The following is a 19,375-nucleotide window of genomic DNA, read 5'->3' as shown; positions in this document are numbered from 1 at the left end:
GGACCTTGGCTCCGCCACAGCCGTGCAGGGGGGGACATCCAGTGCACTGGGAGCAAGTCCCAGAGGCAAAACTTCTGGGGCCCTGCCATGTCACAGCTTTGGGGTCACCCTGGCTGAGCTTGGTGCAGGAGGGTGCAGCCAGGCAGGGGCGAGGGGGAGCACCCCAGAGGGGAGAGCGGGGCCGGCCAGACCCTCCCTGCAGGCTGAGGGATGGAGGTGAAGGAGGAAGAAATGATTTACTTTCATTTCCCATCGGGGAAGCGGCAGGACCGGGCACAGGAAACCCGCAGCAGCTGATGCAGGCAGATCTCACACGGGATCCAGGGAAGTCCTGGTTGTCAGAGGCAACATCCCTGAACCAGGCGCTTGTGAAATGCAGCTATTGCTCAAGCACAGTCGCCGGCATGGCCGGGCCCCCTGGAGCTGCAGCCCCAGGAGCCCGGGGCATCCGTGCAGGAGGAGCCTGGCACGGGGAGGATTGGGGCTCTCAGATCCCCTCTGCCTTTCTTTGGCAGAGCTTCAGACTGCCTGGCAGATGCACGAGAGCGGCACCGCAGCCGTTGTCTCTTGGGTCTCGGAACCAGGGCAGGAACACAAGGACGCAGCAGGTCTGGTGGTGACGGTGCCTGCCAGTGAGGGACAAACCGCCCGGGGAAGAGCTGTGTCCCACGGGCACCCAGACAGCATCCGCGGGCTGCGATCCTCCCGCCAGCGCCGGCCCCAATCAACCCCCAGGGGCCAGGAGCCCGTGGCCACAGCTCATTTTGCCCAGAAAGAAGCAGCCAAGAGCAGAGGAGAATGTTGAAATGCCAAACCCCCAACCTGCAGCCTCCACGGTTCCATGACCCTGCTGCTGCCTGTCTCAGCGCTTTGCTGGGTCTTGCTCGTTGTGGGGGAGCAGCTCCCCAAACCCTCCCATCCATGACACCACATCTCAGCAGGGCTGTTTCAAAACAGTATTTGAGACATTCAGGATGAGCATTGAGGAACCAGAACATCTTCCATGAGGAGAAATGAAATTTTATAGGGAGCAGCAGAGAGAGGAAGCAAAACCAGAAAGTCTTCCTTCTGGGTTTGAGCAAATTTTAAAGCTGAACTGAAAAACCCCTTCAAACATCACGAACCCTGACCACACACTCCCGTGTTCGGCTGGGGACAGCTGAAACCACATCGAACGCTTGATACGTGGGTTGAGCCCCATAGCGCTTTGTGCAAGGGATGACAGCAGGGACCTGAGCATGAAATCCTGCCCTGCCCGACCCGATCCTTCGGAGGGGAAAAGGCTTCACCTGACAGGCTGCTCTGTGGCCCCAGGAGCTGCTGCACTGGAGAGGGACCGGTCCCCCCAGGGCTGCCGGAGCTGAGCTGGGCTGTACGTGCAGGAAAGGGCCATTGTCAGACGGGAGCCAAGAGGCCGGGGGGGCAGGGAGCTGGGGGGGGTCCCTCTCCTGTGCTGTGACCCAGGGCTGCGGGTCAGGACACCCGCCCTGCTGTCCCCAGGCCACCCCCCGCTCCCCAGGTCAGGGCTTCCTCTGGCCCCACATGCTCCTCAGCCCGTGCGGGCAGTTCCCAATCCTGCCCACAGCTCTTTCCACATCTCTTGCCTGATGCAATGGCCCAAACCACCCCGCAGTCGCCTGTTGGGGCTCCCTGGGGGACCTGGGGATGCAGCTCCATCCCCAGCAGCTGCCACTGGGCTCGCCGCCACCCCGAGCCCCTTCCCAGGCGAGCCCCTGGCCAGGGCTGGCAGCACCCCAGCTGCCCCGGGATTTGGCAGATGCAGGGCAGCGTGGCGGGTGTTACCGCTCCTTGGGCGAGGACACCCAGGCACGTTTGCCTTCTGCAAGGAAATCCGTTTGCATCCATTCCTTGTGCCAGAGCCGCCCGGGAATTCCCTGGGGCTGGTGCCGGAGGCATCACTGCTGCCACAGCGGCAGGGCAGGGCTGTGGGCTGGCAAACGCTCTGCTGGGGAAATGCAGGGAAAAACCCGGGGGGACTGGGCAAGAAAAACGAGAGCAACCTGGCTGGTTTTGGAGGGAACTTGGAAAAGAGAAGTCCACTGCCAGAAATAAAACCTCCCGCTGTCCATTGCCAGCCAGGGCAAGTTCACTGCCACTGATGTAACCAGGCTCTGACCAGGAACTGTGGCCACCGGGCTTGTCCCCAGCCCCGCAGCGGCTTCACCCCGAGCTCAGGTCAGCACCGAGATGTGGGGGAGCTGCGGCTCCTGCCCACTCCCACGCCTGCGGGCTCCCTGCCAGCCCGGCGCTGCCCACCGCCACCTGCGAGTCCCCGACAGCCTTCGAGCCGGCAGCATCTAAAAATACAAGTGGGGGGATGACGCCAAGGGCTCCTCTGCTGTTGTTTTCCCAGCTGCAGGATCGGCGTGACCCGGCCCCGGCTGTTCCTGGAGCCGGGAGGGCTCTTCGCCAGCGCCGGGTCGCTGCTGACGCCAGCCCTGACCACGGCATCAAAAACAGACGGACGGACGGACGGACACACTCGGGGACCCCAGAGTGAGCGAAGAGTCGGGTTGACCCGGCGCTGAGGGAGCTGGTGGAGTTGAGAATGGTCAGGGTGAGGTTCATGGTTGGACTGGAGGAGCTTCAGGGGCTTTTCCAACCGAGATGATTCTGGGATTCTGGGAGCCCTGCAGGGCACAGTGAGCGCCCTGAGTGCAGGGACACGGGTCCCCGCAGGAGCCCAGCCCTGCTGCCGGCCTCACCACCCCTCGCCCTCCCTCCACCCCAACATCCCGGTGACATCTCGGGGATCTCCCCAGGACTGGCGCTGCAGCCCGGGAGTTTTCTGCACCCGCTGAGGGCTGCCGTCACCCCAGACAGGCGGGCTCCTCTCGCAGCACGCCAGCTCGTGTCAGGAGGTCTGGGAGTCTCGTGGGAGACAAAAGGGGATGCAGAGAGCTGAGGGGGATGATTTTGCAGAAAAAGTAAAAATAAAAATGCAGGAATGGTGACCTCGGGCAGCGCCTGGGGGGATCTGAATGGTGGCTCTGTGCCGGAGGAGGGGCAGGGCAGGAGGCCACATGCAGCCTGTCCCAGCAGCTGCTCGGGACAAACAGGACATGGAGAAAAGGAGCAAAAGAGGAGGGTGAGCTCATGGGGTCAGGGGCCCCGGGGCGGCAGGGGCACCCGGGAGGCCCCCAGGAGCTGACAGGATGGGTCCCCACCAGCCCGACTCCTGCCTCCAAGCCGTGCTGTCTCAGGGCAGCGGGAGGGCTCGGGGCCCTGCCCTGGGGTGCTGCGGGGATGGGGGGCTGGATCCGGCCACACTGGGTGCGTTCGCAGGGTGGCCCGGCTGAGCACAGCCTGGTTGAGCACCCCAGGGCCCAGGCAGGGAGTGGCCGCCCTCGGGCACCCCACGGGGTGATGGGGTCCCTCCGGGCTCGGCACCGCATCCTTCCCCTCCTGCTCGCCAGCGCCGCAGAGGGACCCTGCCCGGTGAGCCAGGGCCAGCCACGCTGCCTCCCTCCCTGCCCGCAGCCTCCTCGCCCAGCCCCGCTGCTGTCGGCTGGTGCATGAGCCAAAGCAAGTCCTTGGGCTCATTTCAGAGGCACCCGCACAGTTAAAGAAGCTCAGAGCACGAACTCACACTCCCCTCGCGCTCAGGGAAACTATAAAAAGGCTGAAGCAGAGATGTGAATGAAGGCAATGACAGGAGCGCTCGGCCGCTGGTGGGGAAGGGGGGAGCTGGCCCAGCGGGCCCCAGTTGGCTTGGGCTGGCTGTGAGCCAAGGGCCAGTCCTGCCCGATGCTGCGGCAGTGCCCGTGGTTCCGGAGCCGCACGGTCGGCTGCAGCCGGGAGCTCCAGCCCCTCTCGCTGCCCGCGGGTGAGCTTCTGCCCTCCCGGCACCACCCGACCGCGTGGGATCGGTACCAGCGGCCAGAGGGCTCTCGGCAGCTCCCAAGGAAATGGGAAGCAAAGGCAAAGCCCTCGCTGGCGCCGTCGTCCCTCCAGACCAGCCAGCAGCCCAGCTGTACCTCCTCCCGCCCCGGCTTGTTTTCACAGCGTGTCCTTTGGCCGCTCTCTAATTCCCAGACAAACGTTCGTTATCGAGGCTGCCCCGGCGGCTTGCGGCCCACGCTGGGGCCGTCCCTGGTCCTGTCCCCCGTCCCAGCCCCGATCCTGTCCCCGAGCCCACCAACACGACAGTCCGACACCCTCAGTCCGAGCCCGGAGCCGCGGGGCCGAGCGCTGGAGGCCAGACCCGGGGCTGGAAGAGCTGGGCCAGGCAGTGGGGGGTTGCGTTCGGACAGACCAAATCTGCGGCTTTGGCCGGCTCTGTTTGTACAACTTGTGGTTGCTAAATCACACAATTCTGCCTTCAAGTAGGTACTTTCCATCGCTGAAACACCCAACAAGCCGTACGAGACACTTTCCCTCTGCTGCGCTTTTAGGCCAATTCCGAAACCAGAACTCGGAGCAAAGTGCTCTGAACCCAAACCCGCCCCAACGGCTCGGCCCGGCGCTGGCCGCGTGTGTCCGAGGGAAGCGGCCACAGAGACCGTGCGGCCACGTGTGTGCGGGCATGGACACGGACAGGACACGGACAGGACACGGACACGCACACGGACACACAGACCGGGCACACGCACACGCACCCAAACACACACGGGGCACCCGCACCCCCACCCGCAGCTTTGTCCCTCCCCGAGCCGAGAAGCGCCCCCCGGGGGGCGGCTCTGCCCGGTACCGCGCCGCGGGGCGGGGGGGGGCGCCGGGGCTGGACCCGCCGGGTGCTGCCGCCGCCCTCCTGCCGCCCCCCGCGGGGCTTTTTTCTCCGGGGATCTTCCACAACCCCCCCTCAAACGCGCAACCCCGCCGGGTGGACGGAGCTGCCGCCGCCGCCTCGGGGGCTCCCGGCGGGGGGACGGGGGGGTCCCCGGGAGGAGCCGCCGCCCCGGCCCGGCCCCCCCGGCCCGGCAGCGCTCCCCGAGCCGCCCCCCGCCAGCCCCCTCCCCCGGCCCGCCCCGCCGCGCTCGCTCTTTCTTCGCCTTTTCTTTCTTTTTCCTTCTTTTTTTTTTTTTTTTTCTTTCTTTTTTTTCCGCCCAGAAGAGGCGCGGCGGGCGGAGGGAGCCCGGCGGGGGCCGATGGGGCCGGGGCTGCCCGCCCCCAGCTCGGGGAGGCGCCGGCGGCCGGCGAGGAGCCGCCCGTGGAGCGGCGAGCGGGCGAGCGGGCGGGCGAGCCGGGCCCGGGGGCAGGGCTCGGCCCCCGGGAAGGAAGAGGGAAGGGACAGTTGGTGCCACGGGCCCCCCCGGCCCCTCTGCCACTTCCCAGTAAACATGGTAATTCCTTCTGCTTTCCTATCCTTCCCGCTGAGCTCCCCAGGCCCCCCCAGCACCTGCGGGACCCCCAGCACCGGGCGGGGGGCGGGGGCGGACGGGGAGGTGGGGAGCAGAAACAGGCAGAGGTTGGGGTGTGGAGGCAGAAGTCGGGAGCGAAGGTGGGAGGCGGAGACGGGCGTCGAGGTGTGAAGGCGGCGGTTGAGGTGTGAAGGTGGAGGTGGGGGAGCGAAGGCGGAGGTTGGGGTGTGGCGGCAGACGTGGCCACGGGGGCGGCGCGTGCGGGGCTGCTGCCCGCGATGCTTAAACTTCCCTGCAAAGTTTGGCGGGGTGTGGGGTGCTGCACGCGGGTGCCACCGCGTGAACCGCGCAGGTATGGGACGCTCAGCGGCTCCATCCCCGGGCTGGCCAGCTCGGTTGCCGCTGCGGCCGGCACACGCCAGTGCCCTGGGCTGCCGGGCGATGCTGTGCCGAGCGCTGGCCGCCCGCCCCGCCGGGCTCGGGCTGTTCGTTAGCGTTTGCGTCGGGCCCTGCCAAAGTTGCTGACAGCCAGAGCTGCAGGAGAGGGAGAGGAATTGTTATTCAGAGCTGGTCCCCACGCTCAAACCTCTCTCCTGCCTGAGCTGGGGGGAGAGGGGAGATGGAGCTGAGTCACCCTGTGGCTTTGGGTACGAGTTAAATAACTTTACAGCACCAAAACACCAAAGCCCAGCTCGTCTTGTTGGTGTAAACCACTTTAAAAAATATGGGTATTTAGGGAGAAATATCAATCTCTATTTAACAGCACTTTGGCTTATTAAAATGGAAATAGCTTTGCAAATGTAAATCTCCTTATGCTCCCTAATGCCTTTTGTTTCGGTTCTGCCTTCCCTCGCAGCTGGTGGAGGGACCTGGGCTAATTGGTTGCTTTTGGATTTCTGACGGCTCCCGGCCAGCCTGGGCCCCGCTTCTCCCATGAACGCGGAGCCGCTGCACCCTGGTTACCCCAGAATTCTCCCCAGTGGTGAGGGGCTTTGTGACACTCGATGAAAACATTTTTACTCACTCCAGGCCGAAGTTTTCCCCGGCCCCGCGCAGGCTGCGGCTGGTGCCGCCGGGTCGTTCTCTCCCGACGCTCACACAGTCCGGGGCAGGTTTGGTTTTGCTCCTTTGACGGGGCAGCGGCTTTGTTTATTCAGTCGCTCCATCCTCTGGTGTGTCCCTTTGCTGTGGGGTTTTGGTGGTGATTTGGAAGATTTTCCTTTTTCCCCTGCAGCCGGGCTGTCCCCCCACCCCCAGACACCCCAGGTTTCTCCCAGCTGCTTTACCCAAACTCCAGGTGTTTCTCCCCAGCCGACAAGGTGTGGGACCAGGCGAGGCCGGGGAGCTGCGGCCAGGGGAGGCTGCACCAGGGTCTGGGGGGATGCTGCTGCGAGGGACGGTGGGTGTGGGCTGGGGCCTCGCGGTCTGCACCCCTCACACCCCGCAGAGCCCCCCCGGCAGGGAGCCGAGCCGGGAACAGCCGGGTTTGGGGCTGCCCATCGCCCCGTGACGCAGCCTGCCTGGCGCAGGGCCCTGGTCTCAGGGGACCCGGCTTCTCCTTCTGTTTTCTTTTGCTTTTTTATCCGTTTCACATGAGCTCGGCCAGTAAGAGTTTAGGGCGGTTTCCAAAGTGCTGGTTTTTGGGACGCGCCAGGGCTGTGCAAGGGTGACTCTGGCGAAGGCAAGCACAGGCAGGGCAGGCAGGGCAGGCCCGTCTCTCGTGGCAGCATTAGGAGCTGACGGATCCCCCTTTGCTGTCACAGGCTCCTCACCCCTGGCGGGGACGGGGATGGGGACAGACCCCAGCTCGGTGGTGCCAGGCAGGGAGGTGGTGGGCGCCCGGCCGGACTCGGCACCTGGGAGCCCCGCGGGAGCAAGGCGGAGCGGGGAGCTGGGCTTTACCCTGCAGCCGGGCTTTTCCAGAGCAAGGGCTCCCATCCCTCCTGGGCGAAGAGCAAGCGTGGGAAGAGCAGCGGTGTGGGACAGCCGGGCAGGGGAACGCACTTGCAGATCAGGACACCAAGAAGGGGCTGGTTCTCCTCCTGCTCTGCCCAGGCCCCGTCGCTTCTGCCAGGCCTAAGGGCGGGAGATCTCTGTGTGGAGACAGGGAGGAAAAGTCAAGAAGAATTATCCAAAGCATGACTGCAAAGTGCTTTAGCTAAAGCGCATTAAAGCTAATTAAGCTGAATTAACCGAGGCCACTTTGTCTCTGTATGGGCTCCCAGGCCAGGGATTACCTGCTTGAAACTAATGCTCACCTTCAGGTAATCCCACCTTCAGGTAATCCCACTTCCAGCTAATCCCGCCTCGCTCCCCGGGTGCCTGTGCAGGAGCACAGGGATGATGGTGAGCTGTGGCTGCCCGAGGCGCAGGGCCCGGCCGCTGCCCCGGCTGCCGGGAGGATGCTCGTTGCTGCGGCACCTCCCCACCCGCAGCACCGGGGTTCCTCCACCGTTAAACGTGGAGCCCAGCCCAGGTGATGGGCTCGGCTTTGCCACGGGCTGCAGCTGGTGGCAGAACTAAGGGGCTCCTCGGTATCCGGGGGCTGGCAGAGGTGGCACACACTGTGCTCTGCAGGAGGAGGAGGAAGAGGAGGAGGAGCAGAGATGTCCCACTGCAGAGCAGCAGATCCCTGGCCGGCCAGGCTGGGCCTGAGCCTGCACCACGCAGAAACCTGCATCTCTCCTGCAGCAGCACCGTCTCCAGCAGAAAAGGTGCTGTTTGCCCAGACACCGGCCCCAGCCTGATTTGTTGTTTCTCTGAGCCTCTCCTGCAGAAACACTCCCCAGGGAGCTGGAGAAGTCTCTGTCCCTCCTGCTCGCCGATGGGCTCCTTTGGGCAGCCATGTCTATGGTCACCCCCGCGCTGCCCGTAACGCGGCGGGGATTTAACGGGGGCTGTTGATGGCTTCCCCCTGCGTTCCTGCTGTGCCAGCCAGGTCTGCGCAGCCGACGTCTCCCGCGAAGCCGGGAGAGCAGACAGGGAACGGCCGCGTCACGCGTGGCACAACCACCGGCGTCCTCGCCCCGGTCTGGAAGCGGCGCAGGGGAGGGGGCTGCAGCCCGGCAGAGCGCTTCCCAGAAAACGCTCAGAGGACTCATTTTTGGCGAGTTCAGTGATGAGTCTGAACCAAAACACCCTATCCATCTTCAGATGTTTGTCCTTCCTCCCATCCGCCGCATTCCTCCAGCGAGCCGAGCCGGCACTTCCCCACGCTCCTCCGTGTCTGGCTCGGCTTAACCCCTTGGCTGCTGCGGCTCCTCCGCCTCCGCAGTCGGGGTTCCCGAGCAGGGCGCAGGCTGCGCTCAGGGCTCATCTCGGGCTCCTTAAACCACAGCCCAACGCTGGGAACCAGACCTGGCCATGCTCGTGTGCACCGGCTGCACGGCACTCAGGGTGCTCTACCCCCGGTTCCCCCCCACTTCCCAGCCCAGGAAGGTTTGGAGCCCCCCAAGCTCGGTGGCGGTGCCAGCGCTGGCGTTCCGGGGACCCGGCAGCATGGGGTGGTGGGCACAGGCTCCGTGGGGGGTGACGGTGTCCCGTTGCGGGACCGCTCTCCCCACCAGTGACGCTTTCCTCCCGCAGGACGCCGGGGCGCTGGACGCGGCGGTGCAGAGTGCCCTCCAGGCCCTCTACCCCCCCTTCGAAGCCACGGCCCCCACGGTCCTGGGCCAGGTGTTTCGGCTGCTGGAGACCAGCTATCGGGGAGATGGGCTCTGCTGCCTGCTCCAGTTCCTCATCCCGGCCAAGCGGCTCTTCGAGCACGTGCGGCAAGCAGCCTGCGTAAGCCCCCACGACCCCCCGCCGCGCTGCCCTGCACCCCGCTCCCACCCAAGGGGGTCACGGCCTCCCCTGCACGGCCCCAGCACGGCCGTGCCCCGCGTCAGGCTGCAGGCTCCCTCTCCACGGCCCCGGCCCCATCCCCTCCCCGCAGAGAGGACCGTGCGGTGCCCAGCTCCCCGGGACGGCTCCGGCACAGAGCCTGGCACACGCAGTCCCTGTAGTAAGGGCGAGGGGACTCCCCCCTCACCTTCTGATGCCCCTGGAGAGGCTCCAGTGGGGTTTTCCCCTCTGTTAGCACGTGGGGAGCACTCAGCACCCCGGGAACAGCCATGGGCTCGGGGTGGGCTTGCAGGGCCCTGCTGTGGCTCGGCTCAGGGACATCCCATGGTGGGAAGCGCAGAGCCAGGCAGCGAGAGCACGCACGGGGCCAGCCGGGAGGGTACGGAGCTGGCGGGGGCTCTCGCTCACGCGCTGTGTTCTTCCTCCCTCCAGGCTCCCTACTTTAACTGCATCTTTCTCCACGAGGGCTGGCCCTTGTGCCTCCACGAGAAGGTGGTCGTCCACCTCGCACCGCTCAACCCCCTCCTGCTGCGCCCAGGGGACTTCTACCTGCAAGCGGAGCCCTGCGAGGAGCACTCGGCGCGCATCACTGTCAAGCACCTCTCACCTGACCTGCGTGGGGTGGAGGGGACGCCAGTCCCCGAGGCTGCCTACGCGCTGCTCTTCACCAACGAGTGGCTGGAGGAGATCAACGGCGACCGGGCCAGAGCCCCCCTGCACACCTGCCTGGTGGCCACCGAGAATGGCATCGCCCCGCTGCCGTGGAGCAAGATCGCCACGCCGGAGTTCATCGACAAGCCCAAGGCCGGAGCTGACAGCACGCCTGCGGGCGCCCGGCACGATCCCGCTCCTGAAACCGCAGCCGAGCCGGCAGCGCCCTGTGTGCCCGTGCCCCATGGCCCAGCGGACGCCCCGGCGCCCTATGGCAACATCGCGGGCACCATCCCGGGCTGCAGGGTCACCTCTCAGAAGTCAAGCCCAGGAAGATACCCCGGACTGATCAAGGTGGACCAGGCCGGGCCGTGGAAGAAGCCGGCCACGCTGGCCGTGCCCAGCCTCTGCGAGATCATCAGCCAGAACCTGGAGGGGGAGTACGTCGACCTGCTGGAGCTCCCCCAGGAGCAGCTGGACCTCCTGGCCCGGTCCCTGCCACCCGCCTGCCCCGCCGGGCCAACAGGAGCCGGGACCGAGGCGACACTTCCCTGGGCAAATGGGGGACTAGGGGCAGATGCCTGGCCCTGCGGGGGGGCACCGAGCTCGGAGGAGGGTCCCTGCACCCCGTGCCTGGGGGGGAAGCTGAGCCGGGAGCCGGGGCCACTCAGCCCACGGTGCCGCCACCGTGACTCTTATTTGGCTGCGCTGCAGAACCCGGTGAGCTTTGGCCCCGGGCTGATGGCCGCCATCCTGGAGGAGCCGGACAGCCCCGGCCCTGGCCCTGAACCACCCCCCGCCACCCCCCACAAGACCCCGGTGCAGCACGGGAGGGGTGGCAGCAGCCCCACGCTCCTCGCCCGCCGTCCCCGCCGAGCGAGCCCCAGGGTGCCGGCAGAGGCCTTGGCACGGCAGGGCAGCCCCCGGCTCCCCCCGGCCTCCGGCCACAAGTTCTCCTTCCTGAAGGGCCCGCGGCTCGGAGCAGCCCCCGGAGACGAAAGAGCCGCCAGCCAGCACGAAGGGGCCTGGAAGAAGATGTCTGCCATCTACTCGCCCAGGATGGGCAGAGCCAAGCCAGCCGGGAAAGGTACCGTCCGAGCGGGGCTGCGGCGCCGGCCCGGGCTCTGCGGGGGCTTTTGTATTTCTCTGCCTCGTTGCCCCTCGCCAGCTCCTCTCTCCTCTGTCCCCATGGACAGGTACGGATGCGGCAGCTGCTGCCCTCGCAGAGGAACGGTCCCTGGAAAGCCCCAGCTGCAAGAACGGTCCCTCCGCGCCCGGCACCGGCCCCCCTGGCTGGGAGCCGCCGGCCTGGCAGGACCTGCACGCCGGGCTGCTGCGCTCGGGCATCGTCTGCCTGCCAGGTACTGCCGGCGCGTGGGACCCTCGGCGGGAGGGCGGGAGAGGCCTCCGGAGGGAGAGCACCATGCTGCTGGAGAGGGTTTTCTGGAGGAAGGTTTCAGGGATTTGCTGGAGGCCAGAAAGCCCCCAAGCGGAAAATTCCCTTTCAACTGGGCAACAAAATTAAAAACATAAAAACAAGCAGTCTGCTCTGAGCAGCTGCCCCGGTTCCCAGCTGCACCGAGCCCTCCCACACCATTCCTCACCAGTGAAGCCGTTCAGCTTTTAGCTGCCAAACACTAAACATTTGGCTTCTTCCGTTTCCCAAGAGCTGAAAAACAGTGACAAACCCCATCTATTTTTTCAGGAAAAACGTCCCCAGCAGCTCTGCCCTGGCATTTGCAGGGCTGGTGTTCGTGCCCTCGCAGAGGGGCCGGGGGAGGCTGCACAGTATTAACCCGGGCTGGGCCCCCCGAGCCGAGCCGGGGCAGAGCCTGTTCCTGCGGGCGAGCAGCAGGATGGGAGCCCCGGCCCCAGAGCAAGGGGGTTGCTTGGGGCTGGAGTTTGTGGCCGGCCAGGTCACTCTCCCCTTTCCCCGCAGGGAGCTCGGACCGGCTGGGCAGGGCCCTCCTCCAGGTGACCACCAGCGGCAGCGCCTGGGGGGCTGCGTGGTGCTCGGCCGCTGAGCTGGCGAGGCTCATCCTCTTCCTCTGCTCCCTCCCCAGGTAAGGGCCAGGAGGATCTGCCAGGGACCGACTGGCTGCTTCCCGGCTCGGGGGTCCCACGCAGCCCCCGGGCCAAGCCCAGCACCCCGCACGTCCCCGCCGTGTCCGCGGTCCCCCCGAGGAGCCTGCGCAGTGCCTCTGCCGAAGGCACAATTTCTGAAGGGCTGGTGCTGCCCTGGCTGGGGGGTCCCGCAGGGATGAGGCCATCGCCTGCAGCTGCCGGTTCCTGCCTGTCCTCACCCTGCTGCCCGAGGGGGCTTCGAGCGGGTCGTGCCTGAGGGGAGGGACCCCCACTTCATGTGCTGCTTCTAAGCAGTGCAGTCTGCCTCCTGCTCACTGGATCTCCCCTTGCCAGGCGGGAAGCGAAGGACAGCGGGCTGACTGTCGTGGTGGATGCCAGGAAGCAGCCGCCCGCTCCCATCCTGTTCTCGGCGCTCCGCTCTGTCCAGGTATGCCGGGCTCCGCGTGCCTGTGCCACGGACATGCCGGGGGGATCCCTGCCCGGGAGCCAGTGCTGCCACCCTTTGGGGGTCCCTCCGACCCTCCCCTGTGCCCACCACATGGTGCGATCCCCCGGCTGGCAGCAGCTTCTCCATCAGCTTAAACAACTGCCACTTTGTTCCCAAAGTTGCTGATAAATCTCTAATTTCTGAGCGTGTCTGCAGCAGCCCAGAGCATCCCCCAACAGGGCACAGAGACCCCATTTCCCGAGCTCACCCCTGGTGCTTGCGTCTCTCTGTCTCCCCAGGTGCCAGCCGCAAGGCACCAGCGGTTTGGGACCAAAGGTCCCTCCCCAGCCCCGCAGGATCTGGCCTCGGCCCCGCTGTCGTCCAGCCCCGCAGCGTGCCCCAAACCCCCTCGGCGTCCCGCTAGTGGAGCTCACCTGGAAATGGGCTCCGCAGCGACGGTCGATCGCCCTGGCAGGGTTTCCGAGGCGGTGCTGCAGGAGGGCCCTGCGCTGTCCCGGGGGCCCTGGGGCCCTCCCCGTCACAGCACCCTTTGCCTCTGCACACTCAGGGCCGGGTCGCAGCCTGTCCGATAAATCTCACACCAGCCCTGATGCTCCTGCATGGAGAAGAGTCACCGGTGCGAGCGAAGGCTCTTTCTGTGGGTCCTTTCTGCCAGGGAGCTGGTGGTTGGGACGGGGTTGTGGCCTGAGTGACCCGTTTCCATGGCCCACGCCAGCAAGCTCGGGAGCATTTTCCTTTGTAATGAGCTCACGAGCTCAGCCAACTCAGGCAACTGTGGGTGACCCAAGGGCTGTGCCGTGGGGTTTGCTGTGGTTGGTGACTCTTCCTGCCTCCCGCAGAGCGTTTCGCCGGGCTGCGTCCACACCGTCCTGCTGCTGGCCGAGAAGGAGCCCGTCGCCCACCGTGAGAGGCTGCCCGGGGTGCAGGTGAGCCTGGCCCTGGCCCTGTCCCCTCCTCATGTCCCCGCGTTTTTTCCTGTGGAAAGAGCAGAGCTGGGGTGAAAGGAGCCTCCCACCTCGGGGGACCCTCACCTGGAGACCCCAATTCTCCTGCGCAGGGACCCCAGGCAGAGCAGCACCTCGCTGGGGCAGGTGCCCCCGTGCCGGCTGCGGGGTGAGCCCACGCTGGGACAGGCAGTCACTGCCCTCGGGCTCGCGGGGCAAACGCTGACCGGGGCAGCCACGCGCCTGCCCAGTTGCCTCCAGTGGCCAGACACAGGCACTGGGCTACTAAATCTAAACTTGAAAGGGCTGACTGTTCTTTTTAGTGCTGCTCAGTTTAATTAGTATAATGTGAAATAGGAATGAGCTGGATCACCTAGCTTGGCTGTTGTGGCAGGTGATCGCAGTCCCGGCGATCTCCCGCGCGCTCGAACACCGCGGAGCTGCGGCGCGGGGTGCTTGGACAGGAGGGGGTTGTGCCCCGGCTCCAGGCTGGCCTGGGGGGGTTCCTGGGGAGGGACCTGGCACAGTCCCACCACACTGACAAGCCCCGTGCCCTGCAGGTGGAGACCCTGGTGTCGCTGAAGGCTCTGGGCCGCCACGTCGACAGCTCCCAGTTGACCCCGGAGCTGGATGGTGCCTTCCCCTACTGCCACGGCGAGTGGGTTCAATTCTTCCAGGTGTCTGTTATCACGCCGTGAGCCATCACCTCACCTCCCCGCGGTGCCCCTCCGTCCCCACCGCGGCTTCTGTGTCTCACACATCCCTGGAAAAGCCACAGGAAAACCCCGGAGAGGGGAAGGAAAAGGAGAGCTCTGAGCGCAGGAGGGCAAACCCCTCCTGCCTGCTTCTGCCTGCTCCTGCCTGTAACTGCCCATCCACCTCCACGCTCCCTTCCTCCTCAGCTTTAACCCGCTGCCCCACGGTGTTCCCTGCTCTGGCCTGGCACTGCTCCTCCTCCTCCTCCTGGGCAGACTGCCCTCCTGCCCTGGCCCCACTGACCCGCTCTGTGTCCCCCCCACAGAAGCTGCATCCCTTCACCGCCAGCCTCCGGCGGGCATCGGAGCTGCTGCAGAGCTGCATCCAGGAGCTGCGGCATGCCGACACGCTGGCGGGGACACAGGTAACGGGCAGGTTGTGGCGCTTCCCAAAGAGCCCGTCTGCAGCCCAGCACACAGCGACATTTTGCCCCGATTCCCCAAAATTCAGTGCAACCGCTCCCGGAGCGGCGGCTCCTGACAGGCTGTGCCTTGTCCCCTTTGCTCGTCCTGCGCTGGCCCGGGAGCTGCCAGGGGAGGCCCCGGGTGAGACGTGTGTCCAACCCTCCCTCCACAGGATGCGGCCGCCTGCATCGGGAGGCACCAGGAGCTGATGCAGAGGGTGCTGAGCGACCCGCAGCTGGTGCATGTGCAGCGCGAGGCGGGGGCCGTGCTGGCCAGGCTGCGCAGGGAGGCTGCGCGGCTCAGCGCCTCGGCCGACGTCAGGTAGGAGGGGGCGGCTTTACCGGGAGAGGGGTGACAGTGCTGGGGACCCCCGGCCTGGAGCCGCCTCCCCAGGGACAGCTCGGTCCCCACCAGCACGAGCTGCTCTCCAGCACACCCCGGAACTGGTGCCGTGCTCCCTCCTGCCCCCCAAACGCCCTCCGAGCCTGGAGCTCGCGTCTGGCACGGCCATGTGCAGGATTGCCCACAGGGGAAGGTGCAGGGGTCTCTGGGAGGGTCCCCTGCCCCAGGGCCAGATTCTAGGCTGGGCTCAGCAAGGCCGGCAATGAGTCCTCCAGTGAGTCCTACAGGCTGGGCTCAGCAAGGCTGGCAGCGAGCCCTCCAGGCTGGGCTCAGGCAAAGCCACTAGATGGGGCCAAGCCCCGGCAATGCTGCCGTTGCCCGGCGGTCCCTGCGTGCAGGCAGCACCAATCCTGCTGCTCCCTCCTCTCCCTTCTCCGGGCTGGCCCAGGCCACGCCGACAGCCGACGCTTTCCCATCGCGTGTTCACCGACATCGTCGTGCTCCGCAGGACGGGGAGGTGTCAGGGCACGTGCAGGGCCTGCAGCCCGCTGGGCGCGCCCCAGGGAGAGCCCTCGTGTCCCGGGTGGGCTCTGAGGCTGCACGAGGCGAGGGGCAGGAGGTCTCTTGGTCGGATCCTGACCAGGCTCTCGCCAGCCGCACGTGCAGGGTTGTTGCCCGTCGGCTCCCTCCGCTCCTGGGAGCCAGCACCCGCTTCCAGGGAGCTGCCCCATCCAGGGGCTCCTGCCTGCCGGAGATGCCTCGGCCGGCGGCTTCATGAGGAGCCGGCGACTTGCCCGGTGCTGATGGCCCCTCTCTTCCCTGGTCGCCAGGACCAGCATGGAGTCGGCCGAGGGGCTGTACAGCCGGCTGGAGGAAGAGCTTCATGACCTGGTGTCCCAGTCCAACAGCTGCCTGGAGCGCCTGGAGTTCCTCCGAAAGGTCCAGGAGCTCGAGGCCGAGTTCAGCAAGGTGAGCCGGGTGTCCTGGGGTGCAGCAAGTTGAAGTTGTCCTCCGCGGTGTTCCTGTGGCTGGGCGTTTTGGGCACATTTCCTTGGGTTTTGATGGTGAAGGAAGCCTGGAGAATAACAGGATTGCCTGAGCTTTGATTTTCATTATGGGGCGACCGTGTAACCCTGCCTGGGATGGGATGGGATGGGATGGGATGGGATGGGATGGGATGGGATGGGATGGGATGGGATGGGATGGGATGGGATGCCCCACTTGGGGAAGGAAAGGGAGGTGCCAGTGGCCGGTCCTGCATGACCCTTGGCCCCTTGCTCGCAGCTGGGGTGCTGGCTGGACGGGGAGGCGGCAGCGCGGCTGCAGGAGATGGGCGCTGAGGAGTGGAGCCCCGACAGCTTCCCAGGCTCTGCCGAGCAGGTTAACGAGTTCCTCGTCCAGGCAACAGTACGTATGGAGGGGGCTTTCCTGTAACACGTGTCCCTCGGGTATCGCTGCCAGCAGCACTGCTGGGGGCTCTGGCCCCTGCCTGGCACTGGAAATGCCAAATTAGGAACGTTCAGACGTCGTTACAAAGTTTGATATAATCAGCCCAAATCCCCCAGGTTTGGAACGAGGCTTCTGGGCAAAACTGGGTGTGCCCAGGCTGGCTGGGTAAAGCTGCGGTTCTCAAGCCCGGCTTTGCGGGGGTCTTTGGGCAGCCCTGCCCTGGTGAGGGGGGCAGTTGTGCTGCTCCTCGGTGGGCTTTGGGCTGGAGCTGCCATTCCCAACCCCTCCTGCGCTCCGTCCTTCTCAGCCCCCTTCCTCCCGCAGGGCCGGGCCACAGAGCCTGGACATCCATCAGACAATAAATGGTGTGGTGAGCAGGATTTGTTCCTCCCGTACCCCGGGATATGGAGGCCCTTTAGATACATTCACAGCAGGGAGGATGAAGCGAGGTGCCTCTGCTCAGGCCAGCACGATGCATTTTGTGCATTTGGAGCCAAGCCAGGACAGAGATTTTGAGAATCCCCGTTCTCTTTGTTTCTTCTCACTTGCCCGGAAACATTTCCCACATAGCTTTGATAGCGGCGCCGAGCGCCTCACCCTGCACCCGCGTCCCAGCGCAGCAGGTCAGCGCCGTTCCGCGAGCGCGGAGCTTGTTCCTTCCTGCCCTCCCTGCAGGCTCGGTGCCGGCGCGGCCTGGCGCTGTGTCAGGAGGCGGCCGAGGTCGGGGACGCGGCTTTCCCCGAGGCAGACCCCTTCCAGGCGGCTGCGGCGCTTTTCCGGACGAAGCTGATGAGCTTCTGGAGGCAGGTGGAGCGGCGACAGGCCGAGCGGGAGCTGCGGCGGGAGCTGGGCCGCTTCTCCAGCAAGGTGGGTGTGTGGGCTCCCCGCCGCAGGGCCGGCGCCGGCTGGGCAGCCGTGGGAGCAGCCGCTCTTGCCGCCTTCTTTTCTAGATCACGGGGCTGAGGCTGGACTGCAGGCAGTGCTCGGCCCGCGGGAAGCACGGGGAGGGCCAGGCGCTGCAGTGTCTGCAGAGCTCCTTCCAGAAGCTGTCGGTGGAGTTCGCCCTGGAGAAGCTGCAGGAGATGAAGGCTCAGGTGTGCAGGATGCAGAGCAGCCGCGGGCTGGCAGCCTGGACCGAGGCACGGCACCGCTACCAGGAGACGCGGCAGATCCTGGAGGAGATGCTGGCGGAGCTGCAGGAGGCCTGGGGAGCACAAGCCAACGGGCAGGGAGATGCTTTCAGCCCCCCCGGCTCAGCGTCCGCAGCCCCTTGCAAGGAAGCCCCAGGCTGCGAAGCACCTGCCAGCCCCGAGCCAGCGGCGTCGGGGGGCTGGGGGGCGGCAGAGCGGCCGGAGCCCAGCGCTGGGGGGCCAGGCCAGCCACAGGCCGGCAGCGTTCCCAGCCCCGTGCTGGGTGTGGAGCCGAGCTCCCCACAGCCCTGCTGCCGGCAAGGGCCAGAGGGTGACCGTGCCGCTCGCTGCCACGTCCCTGCTGACACCTCCTCCCCAAAACCTGGGAGCGGAGTCTGCCTGGGAGCCGCGGGACACCTCGCCCAGGAGGGCGGCCAGCCCCTCCAGAGGCATCCCTTCACGCTGCCTCCCCGGGCGTGTTTTCCGGGTGCTGAGTTGTTGTGCCCCACCGCTGTGCCCCACGGGACTGTCTCAGCCCCCAGCACACATGGTCCCCCTGCAGATAAGCGGGCAGAAGCCACCCAGTACTTCCAGGTTTCCAGCCAGAGCAGTTTCTCCTCTGAAGACTCAGACTCACAGAACTCCACCGAAGACGCCCTAGCAGCGAGCCTAGCTTTGCCCCGTGACCTCCACAGCCCCAGGCCACCTTGCCCCTCCGAAAATCCCCGCCAGATTCTTTACCTGGAGAACCACCACACCGAGAGTCCAGCTAAAGCAAATGCCGAGTAAAACCAGTCCCTTCCAGCTGGGGCTGTTTGTGTCCAGTTGTGGAAGTCACCAACTGGACAGGACATCCCACGCTCAGAGGTGGGACGCTGGGACCCATTGCCCAGCCCTTGGTCCCAGAGTCCTTCCGTTCCCTGTACTTAGCACTCGCCCCGCTGTGGAACGGCAATAACCCCCTCACCAGCCTCAAGAGGTTCGTTAATAATCTACTAGGCGTGTTGCAATCCTCGCCTCAAGTGCATTTATCGCTACCAGCGCCAGGTTCGCCTCGGGACAGGGTTCCCCGCAGTCGGCAGCCGTGCTCAGAGCATCCCGCGGGAGCACAAACCTGTGCTGAGACGTTTCTGCCTGCCGACCCCACCACGCTCCCCACTCTGCCAGGCAGTTTTACCGTCCCCTGCGCTGCCGCCGCGGCCCTGGCCGAGCAACAGGCGTCCTGTCCATGTGTACTCCTTAACACGGGACTAACGTTATTAACGTTAATAAACCTGAAGAGAAGCGCCCGGCGTGGTCCTCGTGGGGCAGAAGGAAAAGCCGCATCGTGCCCAGAGCCAGTTGCCGGGCCGCTCGCCCCGGCTCCTCACCGCTGCGCCAGCCCGGTGCCACCACGGGCGCCTCCCGCACCCCTTGCGAGGGCTGTGACGGCAGCCTGGCTCTCATCTTGCTGACAGGAGCGTGGCCCTGCTCAAACCGCTGCTGGCCTGTCCCTGCTGTGCCCTGCCCCGCTGGCCCCCGCTGCCGGCCTGCAGCCATTTGCAGAACCAGTCCCTGTCCCTTTTGTAAGGGTTAAACGTCGCCGTCACTGTCCTCATTCCCGTCCTACCTCCTCCCCAGTTCAGGGGCGAGGGTGGTGGTGTCCTGCCCAGCCTCCCCGCTCACTGGGAACGCGCTGTCCCCAGCCCTCGGGGATCTGGCTGAGCTGGGCGCGACCTCACCGATCACCATCCGAAACAGCCCCGGGGTCCCCGGAGGTCCCGTCCCCGCGGGCACATCCCGCCGAGCCGCACCGCCTGTTTGGGCACCCGGGAGCGGGCGAAGCCGGGCCGGGGATGGGCTGAGCATCATGAGCTAATCAAGAGACATCGCAGAAAAAGCAGTATCTCACAGAGGAGCCGTTCCAGAAAGCCTCTCCCCCTCCCAGCCACGGTGCGGTCATGGCTCACGGCCCCGTGTGATGCTGCGCCTCGGCAAAGGGCACTTGCCCATCCCAGTGTTT

The 19,375-nt window shown here is 65.9% G+C and overlaps 1 protein-coding gene and 1 long non-coding RNA gene across 2 annotated transcripts; one reads left to right on the top strand and one right to left on the bottom strand.

Moving 5' to 3' along the window:
* Positions 1 to 4,467: 4,467 nt before the first annotated feature.
* Positions 4,468 to 18,662, top strand: KIAA1755 (KIAA1755 ortholog). Its single transcript, XM_074843496.1, has 14 exons — positions 4,468 to 5,303; positions 8,907 to 9,104; positions 9,597 to 10,902; positions 11,012 to 11,176; positions 11,755 to 11,878; positions 12,234 to 12,327; positions 13,188 to 13,274; positions 13,853 to 13,969; positions 14,314 to 14,412; positions 14,625 to 14,773; positions 15,625 to 15,763; positions 16,079 to 16,201; positions 16,919 to 17,110; positions 17,194 to 18,662. The coding sequence occupies exons 1-14, from the start codon at positions 5,109 to 5,111 to the stop codon at positions 18,160 to 18,162; spliced, it is 3,957 nt and encodes a 1,318-aa protein (XP_074699597.1). The 5' UTR covers positions 4,468 to 5,108; the 3' UTR covers positions 18,163 to 18,662.
* On the bottom strand, positions 5,998 to 13,829 carry LOC141931413 (uncharacterized). The gene is made up of 3 exons (XR_012625570.1): positions 13,666 to 13,829; positions 12,762 to 13,323; positions 5,998 to 7,414 (listed from the first exon to the last, which is right to left on the bottom strand). It is a non-coding gene; the product is annotated as an uncharacterized LOC141931413 (long non-coding RNA).
* Positions 18,663 to 19,375: the final 713 nt, after the last annotated feature.

Source organism: Strix aluco, chromosome 17, assembly GCF_031877795.1.
Source record: "Strix aluco isolate bStrAlu1 chromosome 17, bStrAlu1.hap1, whole genome shotgun sequence".
Lineage (NCBI taxonomy): Eukaryota > Metazoa > Chordata > Aves > Strigiformes > Strigidae > Strix > Strix aluco.
Note: the sequence above shows the minus strand (reverse complement) of the source record. Positions and strands in the feature narration are given on the sequence as shown.